Source organism: Cyrtonyx montezumae, unplaced genomic scaffold (genome assembly GCF_038088225.1).
Source record: "Cyrtonyx montezumae isolate F1298 unplaced genomic scaffold, pur_monq_1.0 scaffold_41, whole genome shotgun sequence".
Classification (NCBI taxonomy): domain Eukaryota; kingdom Metazoa; phylum Chordata; class Aves; order Galliformes; family Odontophoridae; genus Cyrtonyx; species Cyrtonyx montezumae.
In genome coordinates, this window is record NW_027072047.1 from 11258 (window position 1) to 27916 (window position 16659).

At 35.5% G+C, this 16659-nt stretch overlaps 1 protein-coding gene across 1 annotated transcript in view; it reads right to left on the bottom strand.

The window, feature by feature from the left end:
- Positions 1-1193: 1193 nt before the first annotated feature.
- Positions 1194-16659, bottom strand: part of RIT2 (Ras like without CAAX 2) — a gene marked incomplete at its 3' end in the record, with an annotated part of 71353 nt that continues 55887 nt past the window's right edge. Inside the window, exon 3 of the mRNA XM_065747088.1 lies at positions 1194-1267. Within this exon, the coding sequence (XP_065603160.1) occupies positions 1194-1267 (74 nt within the window). The remainder of the gene's footprint in view (positions 1268-16659) is intronic.

Sequence of the window (16659 nt, forward strand, 5' to 3'; positions counted from 1 at the left end):
TTGAGCCTGATTTAATAATAAACTGTTGGTCATTTAAATTCACAGCTTTGGAGATTTTGCTTGAAATCTAGTTTGTCTTTTCTCAAAAATCAAATAATTTTACCGGAGACTCAGCAGCAAATCACTGGTTAAATGCTAGGTTTGTAATGTTTGGGATCACACACACAAAAAAAAAAAAAAAAAGAATAAATCAGGGCATCTTGTGATCCCTGGAAATGGGTTGAGTTTACTTTGAAATTGGCCTACATTTCATTCATACATAAAACTCCCAGCACAACCCTTCTGAACTACTTTCAGCCTTATATAACTTGATGCTGTTCTAATTCCTGACAGTATACAGCATTTCCTACCATTCGCAATGCAGAGCTAAGGTGCAGTCAAATGTTTGGGAAGACAAGATCAAGGCTTTTAGGCTTCCTAAATCACTTTTTATAAGGATTTACTGTCTCTGTTGATGGGCTCATTCCTGTAATTCCTGCTTTTGCTATGAAAGCTCATGAAATTATCACCTTCAAACAGTACCGACACACATTTCATGAAAAGATCAAACAGCTGTCACATTTTGAATAACAATAATAAAATTTTGAGATTGAAAGGTGATGAACTGAGTCAGGATAAAGAAGTATTTTTTCTTGAAACCCCTCTTTTACCTTTCCGTATGTGAAAAATGCAATTTCTTGGCTGATATTCACACATATACAAACTACACGTACACTGTGCAGTACTTGAGCAATATTTATTTTTTTTTTCCCTTCAAGTGAACATTTGATGTTTAAACATAACACTGGAAGAAGTAGAATAATAACAAAATACTTGATCTACAGGTACATCAGTAGATTTCTACATTATCTAGAAAAAGCATTGATGAAAAGTAGAAAAGACAAATTAATTGTACCATTTATTCATCCCATATGTAATAGATGTAATAGATATTTCTGTGTATATGACAAAAAGAAAGAAAATGCTATTTAGCTTCTACATGAATTAATTTTTCTGTCTTTTCCAGTCCAATTTTGAAATTATACTATATCAGAGAAGAATTATTATCTCCTTTGATAATTTCTCAGTGTTATTGACTGTTCCCCTTATGTTTAAATAAAGGAGCTTGTTTCTTACTCTTTGACGCATATATCTAAGGTTAAATTCTTGTCTATTGCCTCTGATAGAAAAGTTGACACTGGAAAACTACTCACCTGTCCAGCAGTATCTAGAATGTCCAAATAGGCTGGTTCATCATCAATTCGGACTTGAGTTTTGTAGGCATCCTCTGAAAAATGCAATGTAACACATAAGAATGACTCAGAGAAAGGCAAAAAAATAGCTTTTCTAAACTGGAGTAGACTTTCTAAAAGTTCTTCTGTCTGAACTAACTTTGCTTTCTTTTCACTAACTAATACATATTCCAAAATCCTAAAACACTGAAAAGCTTTAGGGACTGCCCTTTTCTACTGCAGCACTTCAAAATAATTTAATAGTAAATTTACCTCAATTTAAAAGAATAGTCCAGACCATAGTGTTGCTTGAATCACCAGTGTTCAGGGTCTCTATTCTAGCTAGGCACTAGCTTTCCATAGAGCAGTCCAGCAAATAGTTTTAGGAAAAACATTGTCTACATTACTGAGAAAGTCTCCCTGCAGCAGATGGGGACTTCTGGATCAGACTTGTTAAAGCAATTAATTAGATCACTGCATACATACACTGATTAGGATGTAAATAGAATTTTTAAAAATAAATTCTGTAGTCAGTGTCTTCACACTCAGCATTGCTTGAGATGGAAAAATTATGCATGTTGGATCATTCTCTTAGCTCATGTTTTTGTCAAGATAAATTCAGAAAGAGAAAAACAAAACAGGAGACCTACTATTTGCATAAACTATTTTCCTCAATTTTCAATTTCATTCTACACTCAGTATTTCTGTTTCCCTCCTCAGGTTAAACACAGCTCTGTGATCAGGTCATGCTCGTACTTTAAAGGGTCTCAGAAATTATGTATGCTGTCTAATTAAACAATAATGCATAGCCATCAGAGTGGTTTTGGTGACTGATGCTATGCTTTGGCTGTGTACTGAGGCATGAAAACAGCACAACTGAATTTAATGCATTTGAGAAGTGCTATTAATCAATATGAATATTTGGTTGACCATGTCCAATGGATCAGTTCTACAAACACTGTCTGACAAAGGTCCTTGAGGACCAGGCTCCCAATGGGATTAATGAGCAGATAGCAGGAATTCTCAAGACATTCAAATTTGTGCCACACATTTCTTGTATTATATGACACATAAAAGCATGTAAAAACCTGATCTGTGTCTACACAAAGGAAAATAAAATAGAATGTTAAAATAAATAAGAAGCATTATGGATGTCATTACCATGGTTCACTCCCGCATTGCCACTGACAGGCTATCATTAATGACATAATCACATACAGTAATTTCTATAAATATCTTGCTTAATTTAGGCCTCAATTCAGCAAATTACTTAGGAACATGTATTGCTTTAAACAAATACTACCAATCATCCCACTGATATTATGATGACCCAGAGGCTTAATTAAATGCATGATACACTGTCTTGCTGAGAAAGCCAAAGCACTCCAACCAGCATGTGTTTCAGTCGATAGATCTCTTTATAGGTATTGCTGAATAAGAACTTTAATATCAAAGAGGAACCATATAGATTGAATTAGATTGCTTAGGTTATTTAATCTGTTATGGCACAACAAGGATGCCTGTGGTATTTTTTTTTTTTTCTTTTAACTAAAATGAAAACTATATGTACATAAAAACATGCATTCTCAAACATGATTTTTACTGACTATAAATAATATGAATAATATAAAAATTTATATTTCTTTGCAGGTGGGTGACCATTTGTATTGCATTCATCTTTATGTAATTAACATATGACTCACATAAATTTAGCTTGCGGTCTTTGCTCCACAGCTGGATAATCTAAATCTCTTATTTCTCTCTTCACTTAGACCGATGTGAGTTTTAATGCATTTGCTTCAAAAGAATTACTACAGAGAAGTATTTGTGTACCTAAATTCAGCTTGGATAAAAATGGTTCTGGAATCTACAAAATTAACAAGAAAATGAATCAGGGGTCTGTATCTTGTTGTAAATAAAAGACCAACTGACCTCTCAATATGCCAGAACTTTCAGTAAGTAAATGGAGTGGTTTCAACCTGTCTAATACCCTGCTGAGCTACTCCAGATGTACTCTGAATGCCATACCACTGTAATCAATAAAGCTGCAAATGTGAAAAGTTGGAGAAAGTTTGTAAGAAAGTTTTTATTATAATGTTTATACTTTGCAAAGGTAACATTGAATGTAGAAATCTACTGTGCTTTTTTCATTGATTCTATTCTTTCAATCTGTTGATTTTAGCTCACATTTTAGGTATGCCAGAATCACTACCATGTTTTCATTTTTATATATGTTAAGTGCTGCTGCTGTTGGTGAAATAAGTTCTACTGAACACAGACCACACAGATGACTCTAAACAGTCTTACAGTGAGCTGTGTTTGAAACACATTTTTTACACATAGAATTTGCCATCACTCCAAGAAGTATAGAGATGAAACAGGAAGGACATATGAAATATTTTTTTTTGTAATATTCTCTCTGCATATATGCAAAAATCAAGATAGTAAAATTAGGTAGAAATGCTTAAAAATATTTTTTCACATCAACAAATTTAACATCTGCAATTAAAAAACACAATTTCACAACTATAATTTTCATATCTTTTCTTATGGCACTTACTTAAGGGAAAATCCTAAAGCCCAGAGTTATCAAGGGAAGTGAGTCCATATCCTAACACCAGAGAACAGATCATAGCACACACTCATGACATAGCAGGTTTATAGTTTGGATCAGGCCTTACCATTTACCCTGAGTTAACTGTTGATCTCCTGGGCTATAAGGATAATATATTTTTTTCCAGCACAGCATGTAGAAGAATGATGCATACATCAAAATTCATGCTTTCCATCCCATGTTGTATGGACCTAGAAGACAAGCTAAGAGTGGAAGAGCTGTACCACTTAGTTCTGACCTACAATTAATTCTTAAAATGGAATTTCATCTGAGGAGGTAATGGAAATAGAACAGAGTAAAGGATGATGTAGATAGATGTCTTTATTTTACTCAGCTGAACTGATGGGCAGAGGCAGATCCAGAGTTATATAGATATGTATAGATATATACTGGACTCAGTATATTCCTATTAGTAGCTATAATGCTAAAAATTATTTTTGTATGTTTCCTAAAGTATTTCAAGAAGGACTATGTAGATAGCCTTTCTTAGCCCAATGTCAACCCAAGCAATGTAATACATGTTATCGTCACAATAACAAAACCCTAAGATCTGAAATGACCTGTTCTTTTTTGTATAATGAGAAGAACAGAAGGGAAGATGCAGCACTGACATACAATCTCAGTGCATAGACAGCAAAGCAAGAAAGCCTTACTGAGGAGCATTAATGAATTTGCTGTCTAACCTTATCTCTGTGAAAAATCATTCATATTATTATAAATTCTGCCTGGTATATTTACACTCTTCATAATCTTTGAGAAAATTACATTTTCTTTCATCTAATTAATTTATACATTTAAAGATAATTAGAAGCTACTAGGTCATGTAAATTTGGGTTTTACATCCTACAGCCCTAAGGAGTGATTCTTTTAAAATTTATTTAAACACAAAAAGTAACTGGAGTTGCAGAAAAGCAGTAGCACAAAGTACAAAAAAAAAAAAAAAAAAAAAAAAAGGAGGGAAAATAATAATCATGCATCAGACAGTCACAAGGAATCACAGAATCATAGAACAGCATAGAAAGGATCTCAAAGATCATCTAGTTCAAAGACCCACACCATGGGCAGGGTTGACAATCACTAGATCAAAAACGAGATCAGGATAGATCAGGATGCCCAGTGCCACTATCTAGCCTGTTCTTAATTTGAATATTTTTTTTTATTAAGTACAGTAGAAACTTCTTTCTTTGAAGCTAATTGAAAGGTCTCAAATTGTGTTTTCATTAAAATGCAGATAGATAGGATAATAGAATAAATATTTGAGTTTGCAGTCTATTTTTATTGCTATGATATACACTAATTTAAATACATACTGTGAGAATGAGCATTTTCTAGATATTAAAGAAAAAGAAAGGAAATATGTATCATTATGTAGTTTATGTAAAAGTTTACTAATTTATTAAATGAATAGCTAAAATACATACCAAAACCTATTTTTTGAAAATAGCCATTCTCTTTGTTTTTCTTACAGAAAGGTTAAGAATCATACTGAGAACCTATTTTCTGATTGGCATTTAATTATTTTATTATTAATTATTTCATCCTTTAATAAATATCTCATTTAAAATCAAGAAAATGTTGTTTAAGAGGGCAGTTCTACCTTGTAGTTATCTGGCTGTCCTCTTTAGTATTATCAATAAACTAATAGAAGTAAAAGCTTCTTTAAGCTGTTTTTTTTATTATTATTATTATTATTTTAAGAAAGAAAACGAGCACATTCCTTTTTTTCTTCACTTTTCATTTCTGAAGGGCATCATTTTGGAGACAGAATAACAATAATTAATGCAGGCTTGTGTTACTCTAAGTTATTTTAGCACAGGAGAATCTAGATTCATAAAAAATGTATCAAAGCTCTTTTTCAGCTATGAGCAGGTAACTTCTTCATGACAAATATGCTGGTGTAGTTTAAAGGAGTGTTGCAATAGGCTTTTTATCTGCATCGTATCCCAATCTGTGAAATGTAGGTCAGCAGCTTCTCTGTTTCATTTCTTAATTGTGCTTCTATAACTTCCAGATAAACATTCTCTCCTCTGTCTGAAAATTATCTCATACTGAACACTGAAAATTATCTCATAATAGATGAGACAAAGTATATTTTATTTGGCTGAAGAGATGCCAAACCAACAGAAGGAAGTCTAAGCTCGGTCAGTCACACCTAGAGGTCTGCCTCTTGTTCTCCTTGTATGCCAAAGAGACAGAAGGGACTCAGCTCTAGTGTTTATATTATCTGCATTTTAATTCAGGGATGTTCCTGACTATAGAATGATTATTATTCATTTACTGATTATATTCTCTTTCTACTTAAAATAAGGAAATTTCAAATAAGAGAGTGGACAGAGATCTAAACCACTGTATCAGCTACTACATGTAACTTCTTGTTTGAGATACAAATATTCATGTCATAGGAATTGACTATCAAAATATATTGGGATTAGGATTTCCCTTATTGTGAAATTGTGCTCCTGGAATAGGAGTGTTCTATAATTTTGGTGAGCACTGATATCAACATTTTGTAGTCAGTGACAATAAGTCAGTGAGGTTGCCTTTCTATGAGCTCTACATGCACAGTAAGCAATGAATGGCTTGGAAGAGTAGAACTGACAGATTTGATTGCCTTGTATTCTGTAAATACTCATTTTGACAGCAGTATTCTTTAAAATACCACAAGTAGAAAAACTGAGCACACACATACCCCATCTGACTAGTAACTGTGATACTTAAATGCCCTATTTCTGATTCTGTCTAGTGTTACTTAATTCTGTTATGCTAACAGTGTAGAATACTTCAGATTACTTGTTTTAGTGCCTTTTTTTTCTTATTTCTCAGCACTGAAAAACATTTGGCATTATGCTGTCATTTGTTTAGCTTTGTCAAATCTTTCAGATTTGGCTTAGTTTTGTGCCAGCAGCATAAATGATTATAATGGGCAACATCACTTCCAGCAGAAGAATCTGGCTGAAGTTTTGTAGCTTGCAAAATAATGGCCACTGCCTTTCCAAACTCACAAAAGAAAACTCCTTCAGTAAACATATGCTCTTTTGTTGTTCACATTTCGATGAAAGAGAAGCAGGTAAGTAATGCAACATTCAATGTAGTTAGTATTTCTGTGTTAGCCTTCTTTTATAACGACTATAGAGAAGACCTTGAGAAAATTTAAATAATCTCGGAATAAAATGAACAAACAAACAAAAAAACCCACATCATTATATGAAGTGCTTCTTTTGAAAGAAATTCTTACTTTTATTCAATACATATTCAGTACCATGATGAGAAATAAAGCATTTTCTGTCTTTCAGTTTTCATTTTAGCATTCAAATTACCATAAATGTATTTTCAGATAAGATATTAAACCTCAGCCTTGGACATATATGTCTTCAGAAAACATTATTTAACATTGTTTTCAAATGGCCATGCCAAGTTCAAATGAATATTACTGTTATACTCTCCAGCTGTCCTTAATAATTTCATTTGAAGATGCAATTCTCCTTTTTCTTAATTCTGTAAGTTCTGTAAGAAAACTGACTCCCAAAAGTAAGTTGGAATAAAGAATAGTTCTTAACTTTTAATTCATTTTGTCCTTGTGAAATAAAGCAAAAAATATTGTCATGGAAAGTACAGGCATGATTGAATGCAAATCTCTGCACTTAATCCTGCTACCATCCATTAAAAGTGGTACATGTGTTACCTGTTAAGTATTCATAAACCTTGTTTCACAGCAAATATTTGACTTTAGGATGGTGAGCATCATGAAATATCATTTCTTTGTTCTGAGTAGTTTTTAACTGAGCCATCTCCATTTTTACACCCTGGTCTCGTTTCCTTCCTAATTTAGGCTTTTGATGCCATTGACAGTACTCTGGTTACAAAAACAAAGATAACAGCATACTCGGTCTAATGGGCATGGTATAGTTCCAACTTTAGCACAGTGCTTCACTTCTAATGCCATTATGTATCTGTCTTGAAGCAGCTGCTTCCAAATTAAGTACTTCCTTATTGGTCTGCCTAGTGTTTCAGACCTATGTTCTGCAGAGCAAGACAATAGAGTCTAGCTGATTTTCACCACTGAGAACTTACACCACAGCTTTATCAGTAACCTGAGATGCACTCTTCCCTTTTAATTTGGGAAATGAGTTATTCATTGTTCATTCCATCCTATTTATTTATTTATTTGTTTGTTTGTTTGTTTGTTTATTCCCTCTACTTGGACCTACAAGTACATATAAGCACTTTTAATTCAATGTCAGCTTGCAGTCATTATTGCAGTTTCCTTTCATTCTCTGCTGAAAAGTAGGGAAAGCAAAAACAATTTCACACAGACTGATGTGGAACCAAAAAGATCCATTATCTTTGATTTAAATGCTTTTGTGTGAAGAGGACTGAACTTTGAGTCTGTCTTCTCACACTGATCCTGCATTATAGCATAATCATGCTATCTTCTAACAAAACATTTAGAAAAGGAAACAATGACATGGGTTACTTTCAAGAGGCACCGAAGCTGAGAACAATTTTATTGCATAAAATGTTGTAAGAAAGAAGTTTTCATCTACAATTACTCATCAAGAAAGAAACCAAACCTTATATCCAACAGTAAATTCAGACCAAGAAGGTCAATAATATGAGACCTTAAGTAACCAGTAAAGCAGCCAGCTTTTGTCTCCGCTCATACCACTCCTTACTTCAGGCCTCTCTTCAATGAGATCTCAAAATGTTTTATCCAGTGGGTATGCATTATAACATAATATGTGAAGATAATATCTTCAGTCTGCATCCATAGGTAGCTACTGTGCCACAAAACTCAACTAAAGTCATATGCCATTTGTAACAGTATAGAAAATGACAACTTCTCCACTGCTACTTGTCATCCATAGTCAGTACTTTGACATGGATTTTAGTTTGTTGCAGACCTTTTATTTCAGTAATTTCTTAATATTTTTGTACTGCAACTCAGTGGATCCTTTTATACTGAGTACTGATATTTATCTGTTCTTCGGGAGTATCACAGGAAGATCAGACATTCATACACAATCATAAAATCTGTGCATTATTCCACGATATGCACATGTACATACCTACATACAAAAATGTGGACACACAAGTAAGACAGAGTAGTTGAATATACAAGAGAAGAGTATAATAAATTAATCCCTACATGTGGTATATATAATGTGTAAATATACTTACCTAGACCTGTAAAAATTCAGGATCAAGAGCCTAATGAAAATTTTAAAAAAAGATAAATCCAACTCAAATGTCTTCTACTATAACAGTATAAACTATTTTTATACTATTAAATTCTTTATTTTTCAGTACTTACAGTATCTTATTTTCTCGTTGCAGGTATGTGTTCTTTCCATTTAAAAATCATTAATAAAAACAAAATTTGTGTACACAGGAGACCATGAAAAGTACAAAATCATGGGTATGAACAACAATATACTTAAACAGTATGAAGCCTAGAAAAGAATATTTTCTTTTATTTTCATAGACATATGGATGGAGAATCTGATTGTATTCTTACATAGCAATAATGTAATGAAATACAGAATTCTCCTAGATATAGTATATGTCACCTTCTATAAATGATTTCCTTCCACAGAGCAACTTGGATACAGAAGTTTGGATTAAAGTCTGACAAAGTCTAACTGAATAATTTGGCCCAGTGTAGTAACTATCAGTCGTGATGCAAATGCTGCTATCAACAAAGTAAACATATTGAATTTTAATATACAAGTATGCAGAGAAATAACTAAAATTATATGAATCATTGTAAATTATATTTTACTTATAGGTTATCTCATCTGTATGAATTAGATTATTCACTTGAGTGACAAGTACTTTCCTCAGAATCAGTTCTAGAAGGGAAAATACAAATTGTTGCAAATGTTAGTATTTTTTGCAAATCAGAATTAAAGACAACTCTAGCAAACCTTTCTTGTAGCACTTGCTTTACTGCTAGAAACCACTTGCAATATAGATAATGCAGCTAATATTTAGTAAAGAAATATTACTTTCTCTGCTTCCAGAAAAGTGTCATTTACTTCAAAGATGTATGTGAACAAAGTGAACAAAGTACTCCTCTTTATTCAAAACATGCTAATTAATAGGAGTCCAAGTACCCTTATCTTGGGGAACAAGAATAGCAGGTGGCAATTTCTCTTTCAAGTCCTCAATTGTTTTACTGAGTGGGAGGATCTGACAGCTATGAATTCACATCTTGTCATTTCAGGTATAGTAATTAACAAGGTGTCTATATCTGCATGGCTACTAGCATGGATGGTGTCATGGATTTAGTAAGTTTTAGATGGCTGCTGGCTTCCATGAAATAAAGGTTAATAGAGACATTTGTCTTGTGATGAAAAGTTTTGAATTGAGTGAGATAAATCACACACCTCCAGTAAAACATGTGTCTTTTTTCCAATTTCAAAATATCAAGAGATATGTTTTACATATCATGGTACACAGGAAACAGGAAAGCAAGTTTTACATTTGATGACCCTATTTAAGAGAGTACAAGCCTCAATTTGACTTCAAAGTTCACGGTTCCAGTCATAATTACCATCACTGGGATAAAGACTCAGAATGATTACAGTGTTCACTCTAGCTTCAGTCATGTAGTTGCAAGGACTTTTGAATCTTCTCAGTTGCTACATAATTATGACTAAGATAAAAGGTATTCTGCTCTGACATAGCCCTAAAATCCTGAGCTTTCATTGTAGTATTTAACATTTGAGAACACTATTCATCTGGTCAACCTGAAATGTAAACATTAGAGTGAGATGAATCCTGCTCTAGAAATCCTATAAATTTCTGTTTTGTGTTAAATGACAAAAGCTACCTGTGAATTCACCATGGTTCATAGTTCTGAATAAACTTAAAAATTCTCCTTTGTTCACATCACCATCTGTTGTGGTTTTGTGGTTTTGATGCCAGTATTCCACATCAGAGCATCATATAGGCAGTTAATGCTGTGGGAGCAGCAGAGGGGCGGAGCTCTGCACCGGATGCCAGGCGGCGCTCTGCCTGGGCGCGTTCCTCTTGGCTGCCGTGGAGCTTCAGCACGTGTGCTTCCCTGCAATTCCTCCTTAACATAAGCTCACAGCTTTTGGTTTGGGAACTTCATTTCTCTCTCAATTGTTCTATTTTATTAGATTTAGTAAAGTTACCTTTCCTTCTCAGATTGTCCCATTGTTTTTTTTTTTTGTTTTTTTTTTTGTAGACCCATCTATTCCCCCTGTTTCCCCCTCCCCCTGGAGCATGTGGCTCTGCTCGGGCAGCCACGTGGCCACTGACGCAGTTTTTTTTTTGTCTTTTTCCCTTTCTCTCTCTCTTCTCGGTTTCCCTTGGGTCACTGTCATGGATAGCACCATGACACCATCTAGATGGATACTTCGTTCATACTTACGTCAGAATTTATAAACTTGGAGGTTAATACTCCTGGTTACATGACTGGTTCAATGTGACAAAAGTGTATGTATGAAATGTTATTAAAAGCCCTACTGTAACTCAGAACCCAAGAGGTAAGTGTAATCCCTGTTCTATGATGGATCAGTGTTTGCTGTATCACTGTGACCCTTAAGAGTGGATTGAAGAGCTCACCTCTGAGGAAAAGCTTTTCTATGATAAGAAAAATAACTCTTCCACTACTTTGCTACTCCAGTTTATTAGAAATTCGATGAACCAGAACAGGAAGAGGTAACAATTGTTGGAATATGTCAAATCACACATACCAGTTGCTGAGATATAGAGTGTGTAACCTGAATGTTGATATGAAAAAATAAAACCAAAACAACATAAACAAAACTAAAAAGAAAGCAACAACAAAGAAAACTAAAAACTTATTTTCTGTAGAACAACCTACATACAGTATTTTATATATTTAAAAATATTTATTTATTTAAAAATCATTCTATTCTTAATTGATGCTTTTTATAGCCCCATGATGTGGTATGTATTATCAAAGAATTTTTACTCTGATTTTATTACAAAAGATACCTCAGAAATGCCCAGATATTGTCACATTTATAAGGAAAGCATTTTCTTTTCTTTTTAAAATTTACTCTAGCTATCCAGTGCTTGTTAATAGAAACTAAAAGGGCACACTGTTATAGAGAGTTATTGATTATTTTTTCTCTGTCTCTGTTTAGCAGGTACACAATTAAACTAGTTGGTGTCTTGGAGGAATAGAAGGGTTATAAATTGCACTTTAAGCCTCCATTGATGGTTTTCTCAGTGGAGAAGAACAGGTGGTCAAGGCAGGAGTATATCTTAATTCTAACAAAAAGAGTGTTAATGAAGGATAGATGCTAAGTATGAATAACTGACAATTAAAGAGTAGTTTTTCATGCATGTAGCCATGAAGCATAGCACTACACAAGAAAAACACTTATCTGTCCAGTCCAAGACATAGTAAAGAAGTGCTGGACAGACACATATGGGAAATAAATACAATTTTTCATCCATTTGCCTTCTTTATGAGACAGAGGAGAAAAAGAATCACAGAATCATAGAAGTTGGAAGGGACATTTGGGGATCAACTGGTTCTGAAGTAGGTTCCCTAGACCAGTTGCATAAAAAAGCATCCAGGCAGGTCTTGAATATCTTCAGAGGAGAAGACTTCACAACCTCTTGGGGCAGCCTGTTCCAGTACTGTTAGCCTCAAAGTAAAGAAGCTCTTCCATGTGTTCATAAAGAACTTCCTAGGCAGTGTATGCCTGTTACCCATTGACTTGTTGCTGGGCACAACTGAAAAGAGCTGAAAAGTCCCCCTCTCAAACTTCTCTTCTTCAGGCTGAACAGTCCCAGGATTCTCAGTGTTTACCCATAAAGAAGATGCTCCAGGCCATTAATCATCTCTGCAGTTCTCTGTTGGACTCTCCAGCAGTTTTCTGCACAGGACACAGTACTTCAGATGTGGCTCCACTAGGCCAGAGTAGAAGGAAGATCATCTCCCTTGACCTGTTGTTCACATTCTTTTTAATGCACCTAGGATACTGTCACCGGTTTGCGGGACAGTTTGACCCAGTACCGTGACAATTGAGGCAGGGGACCCACGGGTCCACACCCCAGGGAAGAGGAAGGGGGGAAGGGAAAAAGGAGAAGGGAGATGGGCTCAAGAACAAAACAGCGGCAACGGTCTGAGGAGGAAAGCTAATTTACTAAATAAGATATCAGAAAGCAAAATAACACAATATAATATAATATAATTGGAATTGAGGCAAATGAATCAAATAAAATGAACAAGAGAGAGTGTCCGATAAACTGAAGGCCTCACACTAACGCTGAAGGCGGACGGCTGCAACAAACACCCACTGCCGAGCTCGATCTCGAAGGGAAGAGAAAGTTCCATGACCACAGACAGTTTTTATCTTTCCCTCTGGGCGGAAATATGTAAAAATGCAAAGCATCGCAAAGTCCTCTGGGGAATGTAGTTCTTCTTCTCTTCTGAGACAGGTACACCCAGAACTATCAATGATCCACAGAGCTGGAGCTCTAACTCCCAATACACCACATGATGTTATGATGTGGAATATCAACAATACAACGAAAATCACAAAACCATAACAGATACCATTGACATTCTTAAACAAAAAGAATGCTGAGAAGTACCTAGGGGTCCTGGTAGATGAAAGACTGAACATGAAATAGCAGTATGTGCTTGCAGCCTGAAGGACTAATGGTATCCTGGGCTGCATCAGGAGAGGAGTGGCCAACATGGTGAGGGAGGTCATTATTCCTCTCTACTCTGCCCTCATGAGACCCCATCTGGAATATTCCATTCAGGTCTGAGGCTTCCAGCATAGCACAGATGTTGAACTTTTGAGGAGAGTCCATAGAAGGGCCAGAAATATGGTCAGAGAACTGGAGCACCTCTCCTACTAAGATAGCCTGAAGCAAGCTGGGCTTGCTCAGTCTGGAGCAGACTCTGGGGAGTCTTCATTCAGGACTGGTGAGACATGTGGAGGCTAGGGGCTTTCTTGGACCGAGTGACCATAAATTGGTAGTGTTCTTGATTCTTGTTGGAGCCATGCGTAGGGGCAGCAAAACTTCCAGAGGGTGGACTTTACATTTTTCAGGAGACTAGTAGGGAGAGTCTCCTGGTGTGCAGTTCTGGAAGGTAAAGGGGTCCAGGAAAGCTGGTTGCTTTTCAAGAAGAAAGTTTTAAAGAAGCAGAGGCAGGCTATCCCCCTGAGATGCAAAATGAGATAGCAGGGAAGATCAGTATGGACAAACAGGGAGTTTTCCTGAGGCTTCAGGAGAAAAAGAGAATCTGCCTCCCATGGAAGAAGGGATGGGCAACTTGGAGAGAGTACAAAATTGCCTGGATGTGCAGGGAGAAAATTAGAAAGGTAAACCCTAGCTTGAATGGAACTTGTCCACTGGAGTGAAAGGGAACAAGAAACTCTTTTATAAATATATCAACAGTAAGATAGGACCAAGGAGAATCTTCATTCCTTACTGGATGTACCTGGGAACATGACCATTGAGGACAAGGAGAAGTCTGAGGTTCTCAGTGCCTTCTTTATGTCTGTCTTTAAAAGTTGGACCAGTTATCCTCAGGGTACTCTATTCCCTGACCTGGAAGTCTCAGATGGGGAGTAGAATAAAACCCCCATGATTCAGGTTGAAAGAGTTGTAGAGTCGTTATTCCAACTGGGCTACCACAGGTCCATGGGACTAGATGAGATTCATCTGAGAGTGATGAAGGAACTGGCTGAGGTTATTGCCAAGTTGCTTTCCACCATCTATAATCATTGCTGGTCAACTGGAGGGGTCTCAGAAGATTGGGTGCTTGCCAGTGTGACTCCAATCTATATGAAGGGTTGTAAGAGAGAATCAGGGAAGTACAGGCCTGTCAGCCTGACCTCAGTACCAGAGAAGGTTATGGAGCAGATTGTCTTGAGGAAGCTCAGACAGCTCAGACAGCAGGATGAACTTGTAGCTCTTTTCCAACCTTGTCGATTCCATGATTACAACCTTCCAATACTTAAAGAGAAATTATGAATAAAAGGGAAATCAACAGTTGTGGAGATTTAGATTAGATGACAGGGGGAAGATTTTTACTGAGAGAGTGGTGAGGTTCTGGAACAGGTTGCCCAGAGAGATAGTGGGTGCTTCATTCCTGTTAAAAGCCAGGTTGTGTGGGGTCCTGAGCAATATGATCTAGTACTTCATCTTGTGGCTGGCAACCTGTTTGCTGCTGCAGGGTTGGAACCTGAATTTCCTTCCAAACCAAGCCATTATGTGATTTTGTGATTCTTTCCAGCAGGTCAGCCCTAAACCTGTACTAGTGCACACAAGTCCAGTCACTGTCCATGCCATCAATTATGGTCATTCACAGTAGGAAAAAAACTCTACATGAGAATATAGAGTTAGAGCCATAGAAAATTGGCAGTCTATATAATCCATTTGACTCTGTTGGAGAGTGACAAATACCCAAGGAATTCCAAAAACTGATTTTATTTTTTTATTTTATTTTATTTTATTTTATTTTATTTTATTTTATTTTATTTTATTTTATTTTATTTTATTTTATTTTATTTTATTTTATTTTATTTTATTTTATTTTATTTTATTTTATTTTATTTTATTTTATTTTATTTTATTTTATTTTATTTTATTTTATTTTATTTTATTTTATTTTGTATTCTCTCTAAATTTCCTATTATTTGCACCTCAGTAGCCCTTCTGAAATGGAGGCAGAATCTTTTGTTTGTAAGTCACTGATGTAATTTTTCCCTCCAGTAGTTTTCTCTGAATTTTTTTCTTAAATCCATCTACACTTTTGGAAGCAGGTAATTATCCCTGTTCTTTCTGTAAGCAGAGGTCAGCTTAGGAAAGGATTTTGGTTTATAAGCTGACTCTACAGAAGATGGCTGACAGTGGTCATATCTTGTCTGTCATAGATGGAAAAGATAATTTTTCTTGTTTTCCAACCCCACCTATTCTGTTATTTCCCCACACATAGTTCTACGTTATTCTACATTATTAGTTGTACTTCTTGAGCTCAGTGAATTGCTTACTAAAATGATTCAGCATTTTGGTAGGTAATTATTTTCGGTTGTTGTGGATTACTTTTATAGTGAACTACTGCTGAATCAAACTGCAATGCTTTCCAATGAGTGGCAGAGTGTCAACAAGGGTGAGAGAAACAGATATAAAGAGGGGAGTAGGACTTCTTCCTTTCCCACACTAGCTGTTAGATTTATCTCTTATATCAGAAGATAGGCAGCTGCAGAACCTCCAGAGTTTGTAGAATATGGCAGTAGGTGCACCATTCATTGTCCATGCTTCAGGGTGAAGAAGTGTTACCTTTTTAACTATAGTTCTGTGTCTCCTCTACACTCCTGTATTTGCTTCCCTGAGATCTCAAAGGGCACTGAAGATAATCATTACTACCATGGTGGAAGTGGATCTGCTAACAGAGGTGCTCTGTTATGTTTTCTAAAAGCCCTAGTGACAGACACAGACAACTGTATTTCCAAGGCAAGATTACAAGTCTAAATCATAGAATCATAGGGGTTGGAAGGGACCTCAAGAGATCATTGAGTCCAACCCCCCTGCCAAAGCAGGTTCTCTACACCAGGTGATGTTAGTGAATGTATTCTGATTAATCTTCCAACCTCAGAAAAGGTGTCTGATAAAATGATAGGGGAAAAATGCCAAGTGTGGGAACAGCTCTCTGAACCACTAGTGTGAGGATAGGATGGAGATCTTTTACTGCTTTTAGTTGTTGCTAGTCCTGTTTGATCTTTTTCCTTATAATAATAATAATAATAAAATAAAATTATTATTATTAATAATAATAATAATGAAGTTATTTTCATGACAGAGAAAGAT